The 26070-nt window shown below is 43.2% G+C and overlaps 1 protein-coding gene across 3 annotated transcripts in view; it reads right to left on the reverse strand.

The window, feature by feature from the left end:
* Positions 1-10222: 10222 nt before the first annotated feature.
* The window catches only part of CCSER2 (coiled-coil serine rich protein 2), a 49556-nt gene continuing 33708 nt past the window's right edge, over positions 10223-26070 (reverse strand). Inside the window, exons 8-12 of one of the 3 annotated variants that reach the window (XM_026043016.1) lie at positions 24962-25048; positions 24261-24359; positions 20342-20426; positions 16628-16667; positions 13030-13166 (exon numbers count right to left, since the gene is read on the reverse strand). In XM_026043016.1, coding sequence (XP_025898801.1) covers positions 13103-13166; positions 16628-16667; positions 20342-20426; positions 24261-24359; positions 24962-25048 — 375 coding nt within the window. In that variant the 3' untranslated portion in view covers positions 13030-13102. Of the gene's footprint in view, positions 13167-16627; positions 16668-20341; positions 20427-24260; positions 24360-24961; positions 25049-26070 lie in introns of all 3 variants that reach the window. The other 2 variants (XM_026043017.1, XM_026043015.1) reach the window with 2 other exon arrangements.

A 26070-nucleotide genomic window follows, 5' to 3' on the forward strand; every position in this document is an offset into this window, starting at 1 on the left:
GATTCATGAAGCTGTGCCTCTGGTTGCTAAGGACAGAGATGCTCCTTAATTAATACTAACGAGCTCCAGCTCAGGAGCTTCACATCTGTCAGAACCCAGAGGAGCACCAGCTCAAGCTGGAATCTCAGTGGGCAACTTTTTATTCAGTCAGGTGCAGAAGCACAAAGGTATTACAAAGTGGTGGTGTTTACAGAAGATGTATTAATCATCTTTGATGTTTGTCAGATTATCACCAAGGGTGCCAAAAATAACACCAACTTGGGTTTTAGCAAAGCATGTTGTACCATGGCTTACAAAACTACCTGAAAATGACTGCATCCATGAGCTTAACATCCACAAATTTGGAAATAAGGTATCAGACTGTGCTGAGCAACAGTTTACAGCAGTTGAGAAATAAAGTGCACTTGTTTTCTGTGGCAGAATCTGAAAAAAAAAAAAAAAAGTGAAGTTTTTACGTGAGCAATAACATGATGCAAACACATTTAAACAAGAGAGGGGAGTAAAAATGACTTGAAAGCCCACACCAGACAAGAGCCATTCTGCTTTCCAGTTAGCAACACCCATAGGAACACCCAGCTTTTTGTTACCTTCTCCACCTCACCTATCTGCAGAGGTAAGCAGGCCAAACTATTGGCAGCTGATACCAGCTCTTAAACCCACCTCCATCTCCCTCCCAAGAAATACATCTGCAAAAACACCCTTCTGCCAACGATTTCAAGTCACCTGCCTCAAACACGGTGTCCTGGAGCCTTAATGCAGAAAGGCACAGGTTTTCTTTTTTTTCCTCTCTCTTTTCAAATCATGGAGTTCACGTTTATAAATAGGTTTTTTCACACTCCTGTGAAAAGGAAGTACTCCTTATATAACTCTTATTTCAGCAGTCTGTAAAGTCCAGATTAACTGGTTGTGAAATACAAAGTTGAGCCGAACGCTCAACGATCAAGGGTAACAGCCTTCGCGGTAAAAGCGAAACAGCGTCCCTAGGGTACCTGAAGCACCCGGACGAGAGAACCAGGGCTGTTTTCTTTTCAAGGGCCGAGCGCTCCACTCCATTCCCAACTGCATTAACCACTGGGGTATTAACCGCTGCTGGAGATCCTGGCCGGGTGCTCGGCCGCCCCACGGCGCGGTCGCCATTATCGCCCTGCACGATGCCACCTGCGGCCGGGTGCCATTGACTCCAACGCCTGCGCACATGTGGCACCCCGCACCCCCGCAGCCTTTCCAGGAGCCCCCAGCACTACCGGCAGACCAGATGTCACCTATTTAGTCGCAGCCTTATACACAGGGCAGATAGCCAAGTTGTGCCTAAGCAGCCCCCAACGGCTGCCTCTGCGCACCGGCCACGGCCGTGGGAGGCACGCGCGCAGTGGCAGTTTGGGCGGGGCCGGCAGCCGCGCTGACCACCGCCCAGCCAGCAGCAGGAGGAAGGGAGGAGAAGCTCCATAACGGCAAGCGAGGCGTCCTGCCGCGAAGAGCCACCCCTTGCTGTTCTGCTCTGGTGTCCAGAGCCCTTTATGCACAGCCCCCTGACCTGGGCCTGGGGGGTGCCCGCACAAAATGGCCGCCTTGCACCCCCTGCTGGCGGCCATTTTGTGTCCACCTTGCGCATGGCTGTCGGGTTTGTCCAGCTCCACATCCGTCCCTCCAAACACGGTGAATAGGGCCAGGCCGAGCAGAGGGAGGTTCTGGGCCTGTCACCCCTACTGCCACAACCTGCAGGGATGGGAAGGGCAGCCATAAATTAGATGATTTGCCACTGCACAAAGTAGGGCTCTAGGGACACCTACCTTGTGAAAGGTGCGAGAATTGAACCAGATAACATTGGTTTCCATCTTCTGATGATTTGCCAGGTGTTATGGCAGTGTTAGTAAGTTCTAGCTACAACGTTGCTTATTCATTAGCTGAAAGAAGTGCCTCTCACTGGGAATGATTTGATTAGATCCATTGCTGTAACCTTTTCACCACCAATAACAACAAAAAGACTCCCAAGTCTGTTCATAGCCATCCGTATCAGGTCTAGCTACTCTTGGATTTGAGGGCTTTCCTTTTTCAACATGGCTCCCTCTGGTCCCTCAACAGAGACAAGCACCGAAGGTGTGATGCGAGATCATCCACGTTTAATGGAACAGATTTCAAGGGATACTATCTCACTTTTTTTCCCCTTTGTGATGAGAGATCATCCATGTTTAATGGAAAAGATTTTATAGCATGCCATCTCACTTCTTTTCCCCTTATCAAAGCTGTAGTGTTAAAGAGACTTAAATAACTGACTTAAAATACACTCCAACTGCATTTGTTCTCTCTTCACAAAACAACACAAACCCCAGAGCTGAGCACAGTTAATTTATCCAATACCTTTGATAGAACAGAAGTTGACATTGTGGCTTCATATATCCAGGGAAAGTCTCCAAGGATGAGACTGAAGACTGAAAGTGATTTCCTTGGTTCTACCACCAAGTAACAGGTCAAGTCGGTGTCAGTCTGCACGGTGCTGATGAAAGGCTTGTGCCAAATGTAGTTATGTGATAAAGAGGAGCTCAGCAATGCCCGTGGGTCACTGTGGAAGAAGAAAGCCAGGAAGTAGTTAGCAGTGTTCAAATAAATGTCAGCGCCAAACAATCTAGGACTGACAAGAAAAGCAGTTAAAATGAGGTGGAACAAAAATTGAACTAAATAAATTGAATTGTATCCAGATATCTTAAAAAATAAATAAATAGAAATAAAATCAGACAGAATGAGAAAAGGGAAAAGGAAGTAGAACACCTCAGCACACTGCTGTAGCCATCCCTGCTTGAGCAGGAGGGGTTGGATCAGGTGATCTGCAGACGTGCCTTCCAACATCAGTTCTCCTGTGATTCTGGGAAGCTAATGGGCTTATTCTCATGCATAAAATCACCAATAGAAGGAATCCACAGATGGATGTAGCTAGGCGGACCATGGACGAATGAGACAGGCAAGAATCAATGTACTTGTATGACAAATATTCCAGAAGAAAAGCGACAAGGACAAAACCAGCATGGCTATGTCCAGAGCTGCAGAACCCCGTCTCTCTCCCTCTTAACTCTGTACCTTTCAATGGGGAGATCAGGTCCGTAGAGGAACTGGGGATGTTGAAGGAGAAGCAATGAGTTTCTGGAGATGAAGTCAAAAAACCGCAGTAGATAGCACTGCATTTTATCTTCCAAACATATAAACAGCCTCAGAGTACGATACAGCTAGAGAGGTTGAAAAAATAATCTCTTCCACCTACCACCACGATTCACTTTTCTTGCTGCTGTTGTAAAACACATACAAAGCTGTTACCTTTCACGTGCTAGGCATGTTCCAGCTTGGCAGGGTGTACTCTGCATCCATATATTCCCTTTGAAATGTCGAAAAGAAGAATTGCTCCCACACTCTCTGCCCTGCTGTCTATGACTCCTTTTGCAGTGATGAAAGGAAAGAGAAAAATATTTCTTTACAAGGGCAAGTGTATGCCCAGAAAGAATGTTCTTGACAGGTGCTTAGCACCATTCTGAGTTGATCCATTTTCTAGCTACCATGCATAGTCATATTGATGGCTCAGGCACGAGTTACTAACACAATTGTTTTGCTCCCGGTCTGGAAATCACTCCAGTCTATCTGCCTTGTATTCTGCTGCACAGAAAACATGCTTGTTATACGTTCAGTCCTCTTTTCCAGAGATTTTATTGAATTAGGCTTCTGATGTTAAAGCTTTCTCATACAATTTGAGTAACGTAGCTTACTTCTGGCCTGTAACAGCTACTTGCCAACCTCCACAGGGTCACAAAATTGGCACTGTTTCCTATTTTTCACACTTAAATAGCATAATACATGTACCAGCAGTCACTTATATATGGAACATATAGGGAGAAAAAGAAGAAAAAGAAAAAGAAAAAAAAAAAAAAAAGAAACCTAAATCTCAAACTCCCTCTGATGAATTTCAGGGTAGACTACCCAGCTTTTTTTTTTTGAATAAACACTAAAATGCAAAAGATATATAAGAATGCAATGAAGTTAACACAGAGTCAAGAAAATCACTTGAGTGTTCATTGAGTTTTCAGAGAGTTGCATTTTAGAGGTCAGTAAGACTCCTTCTCTTGTGGAGCAGGTCAGGATTGCTATAAGAAGTGGTCGAGTCCAAGCTTTCCCTTGGCTGCAAATCAATAAGTGAGTCAAAATGAAAAGCTCTAGGTCTAGTACATCAGTCTAATTTAATTCCCTGAAAAATTGCTTGCTTATATCTGTCCTAAGTCAGGGCAGTATCATGTAATTTATAAATTCTTCTAATCTTAATTCATTCTGACACTTATACTTGTTGTAGAAGTGTTATCTTTAGATAGAATAATGTTATCACAATAGATCTCAAGTTGTATAAAAATAAAATCCTATTATTTCAGGAGTGTCCCCAAGTTTAACTTCTGCACATTAAAATATTCTCACAACATTTCTGTGTGTGCTCAGTAGTAAGCAAGTGAAAACAAATTTCACAAATATGTTTATCAAAGCTTTACATTTGCAAAATAGAGGGCTTGCTGCCGTGGGGCTGTCCACTGCAAAAAACTCTGCAGATCAAAGCGCAAACCCTTACAAATCAGCAGACAATTCAGACTGCTGGGGAATTAAATACTCTAGTATGAGAATGCAGCATAGAAGGGGTGGCTTCCATTTCCAAAGGCCTGATGAGGAAGAGTAACCTAAGGAATACAAAAATTAAGCAGCATTAGTAGAATAGTTAAAAAAGTGAAAAAATCAGGTCTATTTTAAGTGCACCAAAAAGCTGAGGACTTGGTAGCTGTAGTGATTTGTGGTTATTCATAGGTCTGCACTGTGTGCAGGTGTTACCCAGTGAAGGTGTATGTGTGGTTAGATGGGAAAGAAAACATCTAAGCTCACGTACATCCTCCCCGAGCCATTCCCAGCAGAGGCAGTTGTTGGTGCAGGACAGAGAGGAGCCTTTCCCAGACGGAGGGACTTCTCCCCAGAGGGAGCATGTGCCCTGGGTAAGGAGTCCCGCCAGGGCCGTGAGCTGCTTGTGGGTTTATTCGTTGTCACCCGTGTGCCCTGCGGATCTGCAGCCTCTGCAGTGAGGGAGCTCAGTGAGAAATGGGGCTGGGCAGCACAGGCAGCCTCGGCCCAGGGCGGCCTCTGCACCAGGGCGGCCTCCACCCCAGGGCGGCCTCCGCCGACAACCGCATTACTTGAGCTCTGGTTATGCAGGGGCTTCCGTTGAGGTTGTCGATGTCATTCTTCCTTCCTCCACCCCTCCAAAAGATGGTGCCTTATTTCAGCTGAGAGATGGTGCTCCTGATCACTATACAAAGTATATATGTATTTATATGTTTTATATATATACACACACACATGTTAAGTATTGCTTCATTCGGTGCTCACCCTTAAAGCCAAGGACAGAGGCTGTGTGTGTGTGCGGAGGCCGCTGTGGCCGCAGGGAGGGCTGCGGCGGCCGCTCTGCAGCTCCTTGCATTGCAGTGCCCTCTGCTGCGAGCTGCGCGCCAGAGGAGCCGCGACCAGTGACGCAGGAAGCGCCAACCATCCGCTAGCCGGGCAGGCAGGAACCAGCGCCGGAGGCCGAGCACGGAGACAAGCATGGAGACACGGGGCCGCTTGCTCCACGGGGTGCCCCCGGGCTCTGTCTTGCTCACGCTTAGCGCCTGCTTTTCACACCCGAGCTACTTCATACCTGACCTAGGTACGTTGCAGGGCCACACTTTGGAAACACTGTGCGAGTGCCCAGGTGAGGCAGCATAGCTGTCAGCAGGGTTAAAAATTAATGCTAACCTGCGGAAAATGATCTATTACCTCCTTTCGCCTACGAAAGACGGACAATATTACATAACTCCGAAGATAATCAGATAAGAAAATTAACAGTATCAAAGCCTAAAAATGACTGAAAAAGAATTTTAAAGCCAATACCTCTTTGCATGTTAAAATGCAAAATACAGATACACCAAAATACAAATACACCCATTGAGCTTGTCCCAGAAATGCCACAAACAAAGCTGTCACCAGTGATTAATGCAGCGCTTGCGCGTGGACCTTAGCTCTCTTGCAGTAAGCAGCTGAACACCAGCGCAAGACGCACGGAGTATCGTTAACAAGGAGCCTGTGCATCATTAAGCTTCCCTCTGTGGTACAGCTAAACCTATAACTGTTGATAAGCATATGGGTTGAACATCATAGACATTTTAGAAACGTAAATTCAGATCCTGACAGGATCAGCTCAGCTTGACAGCCTTCTGCTGTGTGTCTTGCAGTAGGCGCTGCTTTGCTACTACTGTTTTATCAAGTAATCAAGTACTTGTTTTCCCTCCTTTGTCAGGGAGCCCCTGCAATTAACTGCTGGGGACTCTGGTAACAGGGAAATTCACCACTTCTGGTACAGGTAAAAGTTCAGGGAAAACTGTGAAAACTGCCCTGAAAGGAGTTACATTAAAGGGTGTTTGGCTTTTTTTTTTCCCCCTCCTCCATAAACTTTTGAGCCTCCCCAGTATAGTTCTGGCTTTTGAGAAATGTTCAAAAAATACAGCAGGATCCATTTCCTCAGTGAATTTTCGTTATTCTACTAGCACAGAGCCTTCCAAATCCTGACTTTGCTAAGAAACACTGTTATTATGCCCATTTCACGTATGAGGAAACTAGAGCACAAATTAAAAGTAGGATTGCATAATTAGCATAGAGAATTTCAGGTCCTGCAGTTTGTCAGGCTGAATAGCAATTAAAATAAAGAGTTACTTACTGTAGGAGTCACTTGGCTTCGATACTAAGACACCAAAGTTTTACCGGATTGTGACTCATAGATCTTCAAGCACTCACAGGCTTGTATCACCCTATACTTGTGATACAAGTAAATTAATGGAACTTACCACCACCTAAAGACTTACCTGTGTATACAGGCTCATGTTGTTCATCCTAAGAAAATAGGGGAAATCCACATAACGATTTTCTGGGGACTCTCTAGCCGCAGTAACCAAGACAATAACGAATCAGGTGTCTTCAGATCAAGATCTACTGTGTTTGATTGAGCGGTACCAGGAGAACCCCATTCCAGCAGGATATGTAGCTCCACTGAAACCTCTTGTACCACTTCATTCCTCGACTTCTACTGGAGAAAATGCGAGTGAAGTAGGTGGTCTGTGTCCCATCTCCACAACTGTTTTCAAATGCCTACCGATTTGGGGTATTTCTGAAGCTTGCGTTCTAGTAAGTTTTAAAATCCAACATCTATGAAATTTAAATTCTTCCAGCAACGCAAGGTGATTTTCAGAGGTGGTGACAGAGGGAAACATTTACTCAAATTGTTTGAAATTTCCAGATTTTTATCTGCCCTGGGAGTGATCAAGGCCAACATCCACAGGCAGATTTCCTGGTCTATTATGCAGGGCAACAGACCATTCCTCAACCAGGAGAGGTTGCAGGGGTGCTAATTCTGGGCTCCAAAGGGGTGAGCACGGGGAGTCTCCCACCGTGCAACGCCGGCTCCCGCAGGTCACACCGTGCTCCACGCGGGGCCGGTCTCCCCCGGCGCCAGCAGCTCCCGCAGCTCCCGGCCCTCGGCGCCACCAGGGCCTGTCCCTTCCCGCCAGAGCAGGCAACGCAAGGAAGAGGCCGTGGGCAACTGGGTTGTCACCGCGCCAGCACCTCAACCCCTGCTCACCAGGCTGTTGAGACATTTGGACTCCTGTAGGGAAATAATCAGGTTAAAGTTGTCTCTCACAATAATGATTTTAGTTAAATACATCAGAAAACTCTATGAAATACCCTTCTTTTCTCTCCGATGCTGCATTAGGAGGTGAACCCGATCGGTCCAGTCCCTTGTTCACCTAGAAACAACAGTGCAAGGTGGTTTTTCCATCTCTCTGTTCTTTTTTAGAGCACTTGTATGCTAAAAGTCATGGAGGAAACAAGCATGCAAGTCTGCTGGACAAAGAGAGAATTCCATGAAAAACATAATTTAAGTGTAAACACAGGCTCCCCCTCCCAAATGACCTCCTCCTGATAGTCCTGCAGTTATACACAGTCAGTGGAATAAAGCAAAAATAAGATGAACGCTCTGGAGAAGTAGATACTTATTAGAATTGTTACTTTTATTCACTAGAGCAACATTGAAGAAAGAATTCTTTACATACAGTTTTTCAAATCAACTTTACACGCAAATTCCAATATACATTATTTACTCTGGCCTGGTTAAAAAAATAATAAAGAAAAAAAAATCACAACAATGCAGATAACTAAGGGTACTTCTTGTTTGTTTTTAAGCTAATACTGAATTTAAGACTTCACTGACACTGCAATTATATTTTTATTGTGGTGCTTTTACAGGTAAGTAGGCAGTGAGCAGCTTGACCACAAGAGTGATTGAATTTCCTTGATAACAGAGTTGTAAGGTTACTATAAAACTGAGCCCTACCACCAGGGTCATGTATTAAACCCACTCTGCTCAGAAGCAGCCGCTATATACATGAACGGGTTGCTGTGGAAGCCCCATTAGAGAGTGGATTTCCATCTGCATGGCCAAGAAGAGAGTCCACCTAAGAGTGTGCAGTGCAGAACTGAAGGGTTTGTCCCACCTGCCCTCCCAAACAGGCAGCCTACACGCAGAGCACGGACACTGCAGAACGTGCTATGGGCAGTGACATGCAAGCCAAGGAAACCACACCACCGGCATTCAGCCCTCCAGCATCGTTACAACAAATCCGCGCTTAGACCAAGGGTGAAATTAACTGGACTGACCTATGATACAGCCTAGCTACTATGTCTAACCTCACTGTTAGGACATTGCAAGTTCAAGAACCCACTTTTTTGAAGTAAACAGAAAACTCAGTGCAGTTTTTCATTTTTCAGGGCCTTATAATTATTTAAAGAAAGTCTAGGAATTATTATTGCACTTTGCTTTAACAGAAAAAAAAAATATGCAAGGAACATGATTCTTTAAGGACTGTGAAATTTCTGTCCTTGGCTTTGACTGGACCTATGAAGTGCCAGTTTCAGGGAAGGGAAAGGTAATCTGGCTGCATCATCGGTGCTAAAATTCCACTCTTAAAGTCATTGCACAACAAAACTCAGTACACTACATGATTTTTTTAAAGCATGCTAGAGTGTGTATGAATTTTGTGAAAGTGATGTGAGGGAATCCTGGAAACGGCAATACTAGCAGGGAAGTCAGTTTCAAACAAAAGCCACACACACAACAGGAGGCATCTAGATTATTTAGGCACAACTCCAAGCAATAAAGCTCATTTTAAAGTGCAATTCTGTTTTTCTTCTTTTGTGTTTATTCACTTGTTAAAATACATAATTGCCTCTGTACACACATACTGAACAGTAGTTTAATACTTCCGTGAATATTGCACAAAAGAATGAGACATCAAAAGCATAAAAAATCTGCAATAAACCATTTTTAGAAACCTAAAAAATTGGCAGATAACAAATCCTTTCACGTACGCAGTTGGGATGAGCAGCACCAGTGCTGACGGCAAATGCGGGGCCACGCACTGAACCCCACGGAGCCGCTCGCCCCGGCACCGCCGTCCCTCCCGCACGCTCCTGCGGACAAGCGGTGCTCCAGCTCTCCCTTCCCGCCTCTCCTCCCGCTGCCCGCGTGCCGACCAGCTCTGCTCGCGCCCGGACCTGCTGCACGTGCAGGAGACCCTGCCAGAAGGCAGCGCGGCGCCGGGGCCGCTCGCCCGCTCGCCTTCCCCTCCGCTCGCCTTCCCCTCCGCTCGCCTTCCCCTCCGCTCGCCTTCCCCTCCGCTCGCCTTCCCTGCTGGCCCTCGCAGCACAGCGGGGACCAAACATCCACACCAGGAACAGCAGCTACTTACACTTCCCCAACAGCATAAAACCACCCGCAGAATAAATAATTTTTGTTCTTCCAGAGAAGAAAACAACCAGCCTTTTTGTATCTATGAAACCCTGGATAGTCGCTCTGTTTCATTCCTACATTGTCAGTAAAGGTGCAGACAGGTAGATATCTATATTTTTCAAGTTAAACATAAAAGTTTAAAACCTCTAAAGCAGAAAGCCTCCAGAATAAGAAGCAACAGGACTCATGGTGAAGCATCGCTGTCAATAATATTCTTTGAAGTGACAATGAACTTTCTGCACAAAAAACGATATGCAATTAAAAATAAAATCACCTTCCCTTCAAGGAAAGTAAACTTTAAAAAAGAAAAAAAAAATAAACACCCTTCTATAGAAATATATATGGACCTGAAAATGAGCCAGGAATCCTATCATTCCCTCAGCAGTTTTTACACTTTTGAGAAATACAGTCAGCTGCCAGGAGCTAATTTGGGGGAATATAAAAAGCCAGTTTTATTTTCTTACCGAAAGTAGAAGTCTACTCTGATTCTGGACATAGGCCATCCATTTCAACGCTTTCCAAGGAAAGACATTTTCCTAGAGAATAATTCCAACAGTCATCTCACCTCATATTGATTTTGATCTTTTAGTAACTGCAACAACTAACGCTGCCCTTGTCATTTCTTGCTTTAGTCCCTCTTTCCCTCCCTTCCCAATCCCAGAGGTCCTGCAGCTCCCAGAAGCAGAGCCAGTTCTGAAGCACCCGTTATCCGTCCCCCTCACACCTCTTTGCTCCCTGACCTTAGGTGAAAACCAGTGAGAAAGCTGAAATTTCCTTGGACATCAATTACGCACTGAGAAATACAACTCCTATCTTTTCTTTTCCTTCTCTCCTCCAACGAGGTTATCTATCCCTGCTTAAAGTCCTTACAGTCCAAAAGTTGATTATTGAGCATATTTATGGAATGTCTACACCTATTCACTCAAAGAAAAGAATCATGTCAACAACACATAGCCAAAGCCTAGGACAAACTATCATATATAGTTATGCTAATGATTTTAAAACCAATTTAAGGAGTGGAGAAAAAAGTCAAATCCAAGAGACAATGATGGGGAAGAGGGGGAGATGGGACAGAAGGCCAAGGCTCGAGCACGCTTCACGGGACACCACAGAGCCAACCCACAGCACGTGTGTCACGGGCCCACGGGTGCACCAGGGTGGGCAAGTATTTCCAGACACTTGCAGGAAGAAAAAATAAAAAAAAAAAGTTTTCCTAGAGAGCAAAAACGGTGTTTTTTTTTGTTTATTTCCCCCAAAAGCTCCTTCCCAGTTATCATGCACCACTTTAGAAATAACAAAAACAAAAACAAAAAAAAATTAAAAAAAAAGGGAAACAACCCCAAACAAAATACACATCTCTGAAAAACTCTTAGAGTACCAGCTCATAACAGGATTGCTCAAAGCAAACAGGTGTGGGGTTTTTTTTTTTTTCTTTTTTTAGTAGAGGCTTTCTTAAACTAAGTTTTGTTACATAAAATAGTTCCACAATTTTACATATATGGCAGGACTTTGTGCAAACATTTCAAGTCAGGTACTTGAGAGTCTTTCAAGAATAAATCAATAAATACAAGTAGCACGCTAAAAGATAAAAATATTAATTAAAATGCATGTTGTGCAACCTCTACATAGGTGTTATGGACCCCCTATTCCCAGAGGCTCTTTGCTTACCAATCCCAAGAGCCTGCTTTGGCAGGTTTTGCACAAGTTTCCTTAGCACTGCGTCTCAACAGTTTACCCAATGACGTGGCTATTCAACACAGTAAAAGCACACCACAACGTCACAACAAATTCATGATGTCTATGAGACCTGTTTCACCCCGTGAAATCTGCTTACCGTCTGTGAACCGCGAAAACCGGATAAATAAAGAAAAAAAAACCAACTTCATAATTACAGCAATACAAACAAAAAACCTTCCTAACCCATCAGATTAAATAACATTAAATATGTCAGTCTTTAGATATTGATAAATAGAAGGATTTTGCATAGGCCTCTGGAACACAGAGTGAAAATTATGGCCAATAAAAACATCTGCTACTAACTCTTAATTTTCCACCACTCTAACCTAAGTAGCAGTCAGAACCAAAAAGTTAGACTGAATTGCAATTTCATTGTCTAATGACGCAAAACAACAGATTCCTGCCGTCCTGAAACACCTAGTGCAGCGTCCCAGCGCTGCGGTCGCCACGGACTGGAGTTTCTGCTTCACTGAGAGCCGCAGCGGGCAGCAGAGCCGCGAGCGCAGAGCTACCGCGTACCCCAACACGCACGGGCGGCCGCCAACGAGAAGCTCACAGCGCAGGAGAACGCGACACGCCAACACGAGGGACGCGGCTTTAATGTCCACCGGGCTCGGCACGACGCAGGCAGAGCGGCCTCGGCAAGGGCACTCCCTGCAGGGCAGCGAGGCCGGGCCAGCTCCGGCATCCTGCGGCGCGAGGCGCGCGCGCCCGCTCAGTGGGTCTTTGGTTTGGGGAGGCGGGAATGGCGAGCGGAGGACGCGCTGTCCCCGCACGGCAAACCGCTGCTCGGCATTTGCACGTTTTCCTTTCTTTGCACCGCTGCCTTTGGGATGCTCGTCTTTGAACAGGGGTTTTGAGGCTCGGGAGGTACCAGTGCGGGTTTCTGACTGCTCGTTTGCTTAGATTTAACAAAGGACGTAGTGGGGGGGCGAAGTTTAGATACTTTCTGGCTCTGTTTACCCTTTAGGTTAGTTAGACCAGATGCTGGCTCTGGCCGGGTCGGACTACTTGGTGGCAGAAGCTCAGGCTCCTTGGAAGCAGCAGAAGGGTTTGCAGATCGTGCGAGCACGGCCACTGTCGGAGGCACTAAAGCAGTTGGGGGCTTTGCAATTCCTAGAGTCTTTGGCCGAGGAGTCTGGTTGCTGGATGGGGGCCGACCTTTCACAGCTACCTCAGCCTGCACCTCTCCAGCATCAGCTCGTGTGGATGGCACCAAGCAGGAGCCAGGCTGGAAGCAGGAGCCTTCCCCAGGACCAGGCAGCTCCGCAGGGCCTGCAGCATTTCCGCTTTTACCATTTCCCAAGTGCGGTGCAGCCCCGTCCTTTATGCTTAGCTGTGTACTCACTGGCATGTTTAGTTCATTCAGACTAGTTGAGGGAGATGCGTTTGCAGCACTGCGATTCTTACGATTGCCATTTTCATGCAGACCATGATGTTTGGGATCTTCACTGTGGGCCTCGGTAGGTGGCATTTTTATTAGTTTTCCCTGGGCGAGGTCTGTGGAACTGGGAAGGCTGCTGGAAGGCTGTAGTACTTGAGGCTGTTAAAGAGAAAATAGTACAACAATATATTAAGCAAAGAAAACCAAATCCACGTTCTGAACCCAGCGTGCGTTGACTGAACGCTTGATAAGGGCTGCATATCGTTTACAAAAAGAAATCAAAAAGTTGACTCAGGCAACACAAGATGGTTCATGGGACACAAACAAATACGACTTAGGTGGAAAAAATTATACTAGCACTGAAATACACAACCCAAAATAAAGACAAAAAATGATGAGCTTAAAACAAAGGACATGAAGGAGGCTACGTTGATGGTTTTGCTTTATTCTGCAGTGCAGCATAACAATGACATATGAATACCCATCAATTTTTATTGAAGTGCTTAACAAATAAATGCTACAGCCACTGAACTGCACCCATCTTTTATCTTCTTTGCACTACCTACTCAGAGTAGCTATCCCAACCTTTTTAATGTGAAATGTCTTTAAGGGCAGGAAAGGACCACCAGGAATTTACGGGCACTTGCCTTGCCTTGCTGAGGTCAGGATATTTGACACAAATGCTGCATCAGGTTACTGACTAGCCCTAGGGAGCTGTTTGGTCTTGAGGGGAATTTTTAAATGACCTGATAAACTGTCTTTAGCAGTGGTGCAACAGAGCACACAAAGTCAGAGATATCATCTACCTTGATAACCAATGGATAAAAGTAACTTAATGAGAATTTTGCAATTTATCAGGAGAGAGGTTCTAGTATTAGACAAGAGAATTGCTGGTATCTCTTCTGGGTCATTTCTATTTTTTCTTCCCCTCTGCTCTTCCCTGTAAAAGAAGGCTTGACAGATTAACATGTACCCTAGCTTGACAAACACATTCTGCACTTCAAATTGGCAGAAAGATGTTGAAGGAATTAAGGTTTCTAATGTATGGTAAGCCCCCAAACTTACCAATATTTTACCTACGTATTCTAGCAAATTTCAAGTTTGGATAATTTTCTAATTTTCCTACAAAGATAATCTTACTCTAAAATTGATACAATTGATAGATTACATGTACATAGTTAATATGCTTAAAGCATTTGTTTACTAGTGAAATACGGTCAGTTAAAAATAAATAATTTTTCGAACTAATCTGACTTGCACTGTTCACCACATCTAAATAAGGAAGACAATTATCTCTTTGGCCTTTTTAGCTCTTCTGTGAAGAGAACAACATATATATATATGTGGTGCTACCTGTGTGTGGCAAAGCCTTCCCACATTTCTAGACTGAGGCAGCACCTCAGCACTCACTGAGGTTTCGTCTTTTACCTGGCTGGACGACTACTCCGTGAAAACTATCTTCACTGAAGTTCTTCATCACGAGTATATGTAATAGTAAAAAGAGAAATAATCAAGTTCTCTTGATCTAGTTCTGATTTGCTAACGTTTTTCCTACCCTTGGAGTGCAGCAATCCTCCCTGTAAGCAAGAGCAACATCAAAGTTGTACCAGTGACATCAGCAAGTGACGGAGGGAAGCACAGACTCATTGAGCTGTCTGAATATTCAATGGGCAAAAGGAAGGGCACAAAAAGACTAAATGGTGCAAGGTGATCAAAATTTTAAGAGTAATGCACATTCCCTTAGGTGGCCAAACCTGACCTAGCTTTGTGAGTCCTTAACCAAACAGTCCGACTAGAAGAAAGCACTAAATACAGTAATTCAATATATTGGGTGTTAAACACAGCTTAACAAAATATACATACCCTCTAGGGATTTCTGACATTTTTTTTCAGTGTTAATATAACAAGTTACATAACTCACTGTCCTTCCTCCTAAAAGTTAGGGACTGACAGAGAGACATTAGCCAACCTCGTTGGCTGCTTTGAGAATTCGCCTGTAAAAACAAACCTGTTAAAAACAAGCAGAGAAACCCAAGCGACACGTGCCTGACTATGACATGCAGATTGCAACAAATAATGCGGGTTTCCGAACCCTACTTCAAGAATGAAAACAGAAAAATAGGTTTGTTTATAGCTAAGAGTTATTACATCAAATTCTAATATGGGAAAATAATACTAGTAAATTTTTCCCTCACCTATGAAGGGCTTCTAAATGCCAGTCTCAAAGAATGCAGCTAAAAATTGAATCTGAGCATCAAAAATCAAAACTTGGTGTTAAATAACCCTAGTTAGAGGAATATTAAAATGAAAACTTCATAAATTCCAGAAGAAACTAAACTTATTTCTTCCTTTACTTTTCACAATCTAAATGGTCTAAGATGCTCAGGATCCATAATGTGGATCTTAAAAGCAGAAAACAGCTACATTCTCAGAAATATGAGGAGTACACTAAAGCTGGAGTATCATCTGCAGCTAAATTGCTTTATATATAGTTCTGCTTTCTATTTTGGGATTCCTACTTAGCCAAAATTTGTCCAATTATCATGATTACAGACTTAATCTCTGCAAATTGCTACTTGCATTAGCATTCAAGATGACACAGAAAGTAAAAAAAAAAAAAGTTTTCAGAATAGACAGGCAACGCTTCACAAGATACTTAACACTGCAGATCGTTATCTTCAGGCACATCTTTCATCTGTGCCTTATACGGAAGTTTTCCTTTGCTTAGGGAAATCCCAATGTAAGAGTAGACTATTAGTTAAAAAGAAAGCTGGCAGAAGGGCTAGTACTTGATGGGTTGATTAGTTATAAGGAGGTGGGGGAATAGAAGATAAAGCAGCATTCTACCTTCCTGCAACAATAATATTTTATTTCATTCCATGGAAGTCTTAAAAACTTTTGTCTCTTGCATTAGTTTGAATGCACTTTGGATCTTTCCAGGAGGCTGTGACTTGGTGTATACTGACATACTAACATTTACACTTACATTTTTGTCCAATGCACAGAATGTTCAGGGGAACAAAAATACTTGTGCTCCTTGATGATGCTCCTAAAAGGTAGAGTAGGACCCCAGTATCTAGGACTACGTAACCAAGGAAAATTAGTTCTCCCCAGAATGAAAGTACATCAGACAGAAGGCCTTGTGCACAGGTTCCTTTTTGCAAAGCAAAGAAACAGGTATTTCTGCAATGGCAAAAGCTTTGAAGATTTGCACATTCTGATACACCAGGCAAAATTACTAAATTACAATCCCAACCATGTTAGTATAAAATAATTTCTCTCTGGAATATATGTCTGTTGCATCATCCAGACAAAAATGTCAATATACCCATGAAGATGTTTACCATCAATGCTGAACACTTACTGAACAACTGAGATATACAGATAAAACCATTTTATACTGATCAAGAAGTTAATCGCATCATATATTCCATGTAATGCCTCTGCTGAATGAAGGAAGGCTATTTTCTGCCTCTGATATTTTAAGGAGGAAGGCAGGGATGCAACGAGGGATCGAGAACTGCATGCACAACCCTCGAGACATGCATCATGCACGGGGCAAAAGCAACAGCAAAAACGTGGGAGGAGGAGACGGGAAGAAATCTGAAGTTGTACTGTACCACGCTTTATCACAGAAGTAATGGACTAACTCCTCAACTCCTTGCCAATGGCATAATGGGAAAGCAGAGACAAGAGAGAGACAAGGACAGCGATGTCAGAGGACCAAGACAAAACATGGAGCAATCGCCACGGCTGAACCGCAACTTTTCAGCGCTTCAATTGCAATCAGCACGTCCCCCACTCCCATTTCATCCATCTGCCACACACGGAGATGGCCCTGCTGTTTTAGGAGCACTTTACAGGTCATATTCATAGCAAGAACTGCATGGAGTACCTTGGAACTTGATGTCTTAGGCACATTCAAGTCCTTATACCTAAATATCCTCTTTAGTAGTAAGTAGAACTTGCATATGATTATAAATGTATATATACACAACATCACAGTCAATATAAAAATAAGCCTTTTTAAAGAATAGGTCTAGCAGAAAGCAAAATAACCACATCAAGGCAGACATTTTCTTCATCAATACAGTCACATGCAACCAACACAGGCAATTACAGCCATGAATTTCTGTTTGTTTGTAAGCATACACTGTAAGAGCCAATCTACAAGAGACTGCATTTCTACTGAAATCCAATCCTCAACTACCCAAATTGGGAGTTTGCAATTTTTCTTAAAAAAAACTTCTTTATTTTTAAAATAATTGCACACTAAACTCTCAGAGCAAAAATAAGCACATATTTAAAACAAAAAGTACTGTAATAGGACATTTTCATTGTTTGTCACCTTTTAGGTCATGAAATTTCCAAAAGAACATCCTACTTTGTACTCTCTACAAAGAGCCTAACTTGTCAAAGATTTATATTTATTATGGAAATATTTCATAACATTAAGGGATCCCTACTTGTTAAGAAGATGCATGAAAAAGTAAAGCAAAGCATGCATCCAATTTATAATCAGCATGCATGCAGAAGCTTTCTTGCTGTTAATAAAACACTACATATCACCTGTTAGAGTTGCTTACATCACCTTTATTTTTAACTCTAAACCCTCTCTAAGAAGTGAGCAATAAACAGATAAAAAGAAGAGCTACAATGCTCAAGTTTAGTAACAAACAGAATTTTCATCTCTGCTTCTGTGCGGAGAAGTACTTGGGAGCTGGGGCCTACAGAAGCAGCTTGAACTTTCTTGTGTTATATCCACACTTCCTCATTTGTTCATTGAAAACGAGCCACATAAACACTAAGACTCTGGGAGCTCCATTATTAAAACTCAAAAAACCTGTTGAAAAATTTTAAAATGTATTATTGAGAGTTTGCTATGCCAATTACGTCCTATTACCAAGAGAAAAAATAAAGGAGAATTATGTTAAAAATTGAAGATAAGACACTATTTGAGGCATAGTAGTAAGAAGAAAACATTTGTGGAAATGACAAAAAATATCAACATAGATTTAGAAAAACATTTATGCAATTTAGAATGCAGAATTGTTTCCAAGGCTGCTAAAACAACACTTGGGTTAATAAATATGCAAGTATTAAAAAAGATAATTCTCATCAAAAGTACAAAAATACATCTGATTAAAAGTTTGTAACAGGCTGTAGTGTTACTACAGATTCCTAGGGCCCGTTAAGCAGCACATATGCTGACCTTGCAATCACTGCTAATACAGAAGACCTGTAACCATGTAAGTATTGCAGTATCACACAGCCCTGTAGGGCTGTTATCTGCCCTGTAGGACAGGAGTGAGGTTGTATGGCACTGCATAAACAGTTGATCATGAGCAGTCTGCAGATGTAGAGCCTGATAATAATCTACAGCACCTGTAAGGCGCCTACACATCTGTACAGTATCAGCACCCCAGGCAAGGGATGCGAAACCTGCACTATGCACCAACGTGACGACACTTCTAGACTGGGATCCAGAAGTTACAGAAAGAAATGCTTCAATCCAAAGGTCTCCTGACAGAAAACACAGCCAAATAGAAGTGAGATTAACTTGGGTTCCCTTCTCTACATTATTGCCAAAGAGCACTAATACTGACTGCAAGGCTTATTTTCACGTTCTAATTGGTGATTCCACGTTCAACACTTCTCTTGAAGTGCCACCTTTGGCATTTTACATAGAATAAAAGTAAAATACGGGTCTAAAAACACTGGACCAAGGTAAGAGATAATGTGGGCAGGAGAAAGGATGCTAATGATTATTTCTGTAATACTCTACCTCATGGGCACAATTCTGTAAAAGCAAAGGTGTAAGAGGTTAATTTTGCAAGTGTCAGTTAAGAACGTCCAGCAACTCCCTTATCTGTACTTAATTTCTGTTTTCAGTATCTATCTTTTGATCAAGCCTAAGACTAGGAACACTCAGTTATAGGAACCAAATGCATCTCCCTGAACGGTAGGGTTATCCATCTATTTTACTTGCCCATGTTGTAGCTGATGGGAGTTAATGCCTAAGATGCATATTGAAGGAAACCTACGCCGCTGCTGCTGCAGGAAGGGAAGCTCAGGGGGAGCTCGGAGCCGGGCGGCGCGGAGCGGAGCGGCCAGGCCCAAACGCCGCCTCGGCCCCGCTCCCTTCCTGCCCTCCCGGCCTTCCTCCTTCCTCGCGCACACAATATCCCACAGCAGTAACACAGGGAAGTGCGGCAGAACCCACCAGTGCAGGGAGAAAAGCCTACGCAACAGTGGCCGTTCCTGGTGAGCTGTTTAAATGAACATCGGCACAGAAACAGCAGGAGAGTATTTGGGATTCTCAGAACCTTTGTTTGTTTTGTTTTGGAAAACATGACTTGCTTTTGTAAATGAAGCCATGGTGCTACAATCCAAAATAAAAGCAAGCTTAGCTTTCCATGGTACAGGGGTCCCCTTGGGTGCTAGAAATTTCAATGTTTCTTCAATTTTAATTTTATTCCATTTCTTGACCAAATACACTCCTGGATATTGCTGGGCAATCAAACACACTGTAATTTGCAAATTACAGTCAATTTTTAAAATATAACTTTATCTTCATTAGCTAGTTATATTTCTTTGAACAATTATCTGCTCATAATGCAATACCAAAGCACAAAATAAGACTTACCATTTTGCTATGTCTATGTAAGCATACAGTTTTTAAATGAGCAATTCTTTCTTTTGCAGATCAAAAGCAAGAGCACAAGTGCATCACGTGCAAGTGCATCACATCAGCCCACATTGTAGCTAGCACATAAACAATGTTAGTCAATCATGCATGTTTTGCCACAGCCACTTCAATTTATTATAAGCCTTTTTACAATAAACATCAAAAGAAAAAAAAAGTCTCAAAAAAGCCATTCTGAAAAGAAAACTTCTCATGAAAGACAACAAAAACATCTCACCAACATTTTTATGTACGTCCACAATATATGTGGGTAAATACATCCACATACACACACATGCCAACTTGTGAGCAAACTGAACACGAACAGGACAGTGTATCACAGCCATGGAAAAGAAAGGGAAAATGCAGCAAGCAAGACTTATGTTAAGACAAGACTAGAAACAAGAGCCTGTTGAGGTTTGCCTCTAGAACTGTTGGAGTAGATCAGCTTTTAATAACTCACAAAGCTGCAAGTTGTAGCTGCTTATAGGCTGTCTGGAGGAAGCATTGAGGTTAGCCACAGACTACCGTGTGCGCCTGGAAATCTGCCTGAGGAGGGAGGGAGGATACTACAGGATGAACAGTGCGTGCAAAGGGAAAGCTCCTACGGGAACACGGTGAGGGGGATGAGTGAGAGGGACAGACTCACTCTGTCTGCGGTGCGGTGGAGCAGTCCGAGGGATGCCCTGGAATGAGCCCTGCCAGGGAGAGAAGGAGGGAGCAGAATACCCACCCTGTGCAGAGAGAGAGAGGGGGAAAAGTATAATAAAAAAGAGAACAGGGAAAAACAAGACACCAAAAAGTCACACCATTCTTTTTCCCTTTCCCCCAGCAGGCTGCCACTGCACTGCTCTCCCTCGCAGAGGCAGGCGCTACGTGCTAGAGGCCCACAGGAAACTCGGCCGCTTCTCAACTTGTCACAAATCTGACACTTTCAGGACAAGAGCAGAGCTTCATTAGCAGAGCTGCACAGAAAACACCCTTTTTTTTTTCTCTCCAAAACATATGCACATATTATTATCCATGATGATACTTGTGATTTCCTGAATCAGAAGGACAGGTCTGGTTCTTCAGCACCTCTTACCAACAGAAACAGCTCTAAGCAGCTGTGGAAGAGCAGGCCAGGGCAAGGAGGGCCCTGGCTCCTGCCTGCCAGCAGCAGCAGCTCTGCTTCACGCTGGACACCTACAGCATTCGAGCTGGTACCAAGGCAGCAGAGAGCAATAACGTGCTGCTCCCACAAGCACAGAGAGGACAATTTTTGGAGCTAACCATTAAGATCAAAAAAAGCTCCTTAATCTGATGATCTCTGCACTGAGATACTGATTACCCGTTGGGTTGTCAGTCTTCCATCAGTACCATCAATGTCGAAACAAGTTTAGACTGCTGCATGAAGGAACAACACTACCAGCTTTCGCCAAACTGGATGACAACAAACTGGTTGCATTGGCAGAGGCAGGTTTAAAAGGAAAAATATTCCTGGGAGCAAGATCAAGCATTGACTGATATGAGATTAACAATATATATATTTAATTTCCACAGCACCATACAGAGAAAGCTAGATTTTTCAGCTTGGTTCTCATGTAATCCTAAATTATTTCAGGGAACCCAAAGAAAGGAACCCAAACAAAGAAACACTTCCTTCTCTAAACCTAACTGCCTTTCCAAATAAAAACAACAAAGCAACTAGCATCATCAAGCACAGGTCTGGTGTTTTAAGGACCCTTTGGTGGTGATGTATGGGTCAGCAACGTCCCTTTTTTCAGATTTTACATGTATAGTACAATACAGGGGTGGTGAAAATTTTAAATTCTCTCAACTTCTAAAGCAATCAAACAAGCACAAACTATCTCAGCTTCCTAACAATCAAGATACTATACTATAAAAGCAGAGGCGTATTTAGACTTGCTGATACCTATACCAGCACTGGAGCGAGGCCCAGCAGCAACCACCCTCTGCGCAGCAGCTCCTCACGGCACCGCCGGCTTCTGCAGCCCAGGGGCAGAGCAGGGCCCAAGGCCAGGAAGCAGCCGGGCGCTCCGGCTGCCCCGGCCAAGGTGCAGGTGCCCCGGGGCCGCGAGGCCCCGCTCGCTGCTTCAGGCCCCACCGAGGAGCGGACGCTGCTCTGTGTAAGGGGGCAAATCTCACACCCTAGCGGGGCTCCTTGTGTGCAAAGTACAAAGCACTGCTTACGTCCACTTCAAATAGAATAATTTAGCGCTAGTGGAAGCAAATAGGGACCAGAAAACACTGCACTGGTAGTTTGTTTGGAAGGACATTGAAGATGCTGGGAATTTTGCCAAAGGCTGAAGTGATGCTGTAGATGCAGCACACCCAGGGGTAGGTATCGGACAATACGCCCAGCCTCTGAAACGATGACTTTTCTTTCACTAGGATTTTACAAAACTCCAGCAAAGAAATCTCGAGTTCTTTCTGCTCCAAGTAAGAGTGACTCACACGTGTGCCTGGAAGAGCCACACACACGCTGAAGTTCCCAAGCAACGCAAATAGAGGAGAAAAACTGCCATTTATGGCAAAACCTGTCATACACAGGCAGGATGGGAAAACTCTGCTGTACGTGGGAATACAAAAAACAGTTCCTGACCCAAATTTCTGAGCTAACACTTAGAAGGGAAAGCGCCTAAAATAAACTGCATTTTGGACATTTGTGCAAACTTAGTGAATCTTCCCAAATCACGATTTTCTTGAGATTTCTTACATGCAAAGGAAGATAAAAAGAGTGCACCTATAAGCATGCATGTATTTGTACACATACACACACACACCCTGAACACAGCAGGGGCCAAGATTTCTTTAAGGATGTTGCCCCTCAAGCTGTTTGCAACTCCATGAGACAGAGGCAGTGTCTCTGAGACCAGAGCCCTGCACGCCCGGCCACATTTGTGCCTTCTGTAAAATGCAGGCCAAAGAGGGAACTCAACTGGTGCAACTCTGTAGGTAGGAATATATGTACTTTAACCTGACCAAAACGGGTATCTGGACCAACGCGACTCCCACAACCTGCTGGAGCATTAACTTCATGTCTCCAGTTTCCTGTCTCGGGTGTCTTTGCCTTACCAACTTAAGCAGGTTGCTCAAACTGAAACTTCTGCAGTTGTTCAGTAACTTTCAATATTTGAAAAGTCTGTCAGGTCAATAATCAAGTCTGTTGTATTTTCTCAGTTATTTCAAAAAGAGATTGCTGACTAAACCAAAAAGGAACCCAAAAGCAAGGACTGCCACTAACCTGGAAATAATATTTGTGGGATGGGGGGAAGAGGGTGTCAGTTCAATATCAAATATGAAATTTAGCCTTGGGAGGAGAAAAAAAAACAGTACCTTTTGGAACACAAGTGTCTGAGGCAAAAAGAAGGTATCTAAGAGTTGGTTACATTCTCGTTACTTTGGATAGTTTGCAGGCACAGGAAGGTCACAAAACATGGCCTCAACAGAAGAAAGGCTGTGTGCTAGAAACAGCTTGGCAGGGACCAGACTGCTGCATGAAGGAACACCACTAGGTGCAAGCTTGGAGCTTGCACCTCCAGGGTGCTTCCTACGCTAAAACAAGACTAAATATTCACAGGAGTAATTTTTAGAGGGGTCGCAGAGAGGGTGCAACTGATTTCCCCACAACCTCCATCCTCCACTAAACCCCAAAGAGTTTAACTTCTTTTCAACTGTTTGGAAGAAACACTCCCTCTCAGGATTTGCTAGCTCGGCAGAGCAGCAGCTGCCTGCCTCCCCTCAGCAGACTGTATGCTGGTGACTGACAGACGCCCTTTGCATTACTCAAGGATGAGTTTTTATCACAAGTACATCACAAGAAGTGTGCTGTCCCACTCCTAAGTACACTACTGTTGATCCATAAAGAATCTAACAGCTGTAAAATGGAAGCAAACACGATCCATGCAACAACAAATGGGAATGAAAACGTCTGTCAAGGCAATTTTCACCCAACGAATTTTTGAATGAGTTATGTTCTTCTAATGTATGACCAAAACAACCATAATTTGGGGGGACAGAGAATTTATGATAGAATACACTGCCACTCTTCACAACTGTGAGCAGTGAGCACAGCAGCAATGAAACTTAAAAAAGACAGATGGAAAACATGACAGGAAATGTCTTGCTGTGTGATTTGATAAAGCTTGGGCTGACTTACCTAAATAGACAGCCTATTAAAAAATGGCCTTCTAAAATTTAATTAAGCTTTTTAAAAATTATATGTTTACTATATATGTTTTAAGAGAGCTACAGGCAAACGTGCAGGGGGTGCAGAGCTGACAGGCTGTAGGAGTATGGCACCCTAGACCAAGGGCTGAACCTCTTAAGCCTCTTAAACAGGGCCAGCTAGTACGACGCCAAAAATCAAGCTGGAGGTGAAATGCAGGAAGTCACCTCCTTCTGTGGAGATCTTCCAAAGCCGCCTGGATGGGACCCTGTGCCACGTGCTCTGGGTGTCCCTGCTTGAGCAGGGGCTTGGACTAGATGATCTCTAGAGGTCCCTTCCAACCTCAACCATTCTGTGATTCTGTGATATCCACGAAGAATGGGCAAGCTTTACTCACAGAACTTCTCTTCCAGGAGGTCTGAGTAAATTTGTCAGCATGCAAACACGTCGCCCCTGAAAGTTTGTCGTTCTCCTTCTGGCAGTTGCACTTAGTGGCCTTAACCCCCACCAAAAAGAGAAAGAAGAGAATGTATTAGCAAATAATTAAGCCTATTATAAAGGAGAACCAAGGCAGTATAGCACAACACCATTATATCATAGAAACAATACTACACATCCCCTTTTTTCTCAAATATATGAATTATTCAGAATAAATGCTGACTTGTGAAATGTAGTTTTGGTTCACTGGAATATCTAAAATATAACATTCAGGTCACCTCTAAATAACTGTGAATAGGAGTTTTACCCATCTTCATGGCAGAGTTCCTTAGCTGCAAAGCCCTTCAATTACTACAGCAATTAGCAAACAACCTTGGCACGTGCAGGGCCTTTGCCTACTCTCTGAACAACAACACTAAGCATACCAAAATCAGTGCTTAATGCAAATGCTAATTGGCAAGACAGACTGCTTAGATGATCTGGAATCCTGTTAAGCAGCAGACAGGCAGATCTTAACCTGCTTTTTTTGAATGAAAGTACAAGGGGGAAAGTCAAAATTAGAAGCTTGACCTTCTTAAAGCCCTCATAAGAACCAGATATACAAGTTACACCCTGTGGCACACACTTGAGAATCTATTAGATATTTAAAAATGTACTTACAAGTTGATGCTCTAACCGACTGATTGTTTCATCCTTTTTCTTCAGTTCATCTTTAAGCTGCTTGATCTCATTTAGCAGATCTTCTGTCTGCAATAGAACAGAGGCAAGAGGAAGTTTTCCACGAGGGCTACACAATCGCAACTCACACCTGCACAAGGCACATGAAATCAGATATATGCAACTCTGGCCATAATATTAGCATATACTTTCCTTCCAGCTTGTCACGTCGTGCTATCCTCCTGTTATTCACATGCTGACACAGGCTGCAAATGTACAGTCTAAAGAGCGAAGAAACTTTACTAGAAATCTCCCTAAGGCACGAAGCTTTCAGACTACACACCTGTGAATAAATCAGCTGCATTTCTGAGGCCATGATTCATCTACTCCATAGCAGTATGGAGAGAAATAAACCTACCCATGAAATTCTACTTATCCTCTTATTTACCCAACCAAAAAATACTAATCTTCACATAAAAGTGCACTGCTATTTAAATAACTCACAAACACATGTATAGCTGTTTACTGAATGCAAATAACATCACAGTTTTGAATACATTCTATCTAAGCATCACGATATGACTTAAATATGCAAGGTTTTTTCAATATTTTTTATCATAACATATTTTTAATATATTTTGCAACTGTGTCATTGAAGCTAGGTCATATATTGTGAGGTATACCTGAATTTAGGATTCATTTACTATTTTCCATTTGCCTGGAGATTGTTTTTAGTTACTGCGTTAGGTAACACCCAGACTGATTTATTTTCCAGTTAAACAGCAAAGAAGGCCTGAGCATTGATAATTTGGAACTCAGCCTCGCTAAAGGGTGATGCTGACACATCCATGCAATGGGGGCAAGCATTTGTAATTGCAAAACGAGGATTTGGACAGATAGACTTCAGACAAGAATAAGATTTTAAGTGGCCTTGCCTTTCCTGAGAATTTCTAAGTCTACTATCACTTAAGAAATGGGTATCATTCTCTTGGTTTAAGTGTAGAATTAGCGGCCTTTTTAGATTGATTTTACAATTTTACAACATGAAGCCTGAGTCATGCTATAAAATCTTACCATGGCAGAGAGCACACCATTACACATCTGTGACCATG

Source organism: Nothoprocta perdicaria, unplaced genomic scaffold (genome assembly GCF_003342845.1).
Source record: "Nothoprocta perdicaria isolate Ctin4 unplaced genomic scaffold, notPer1 scaffold_32, whole genome shotgun sequence".
Lineage (NCBI taxonomy): Eukaryota > Metazoa > Chordata > Aves > Tinamiformes > Tinamidae > Nothoprocta > Nothoprocta perdicaria.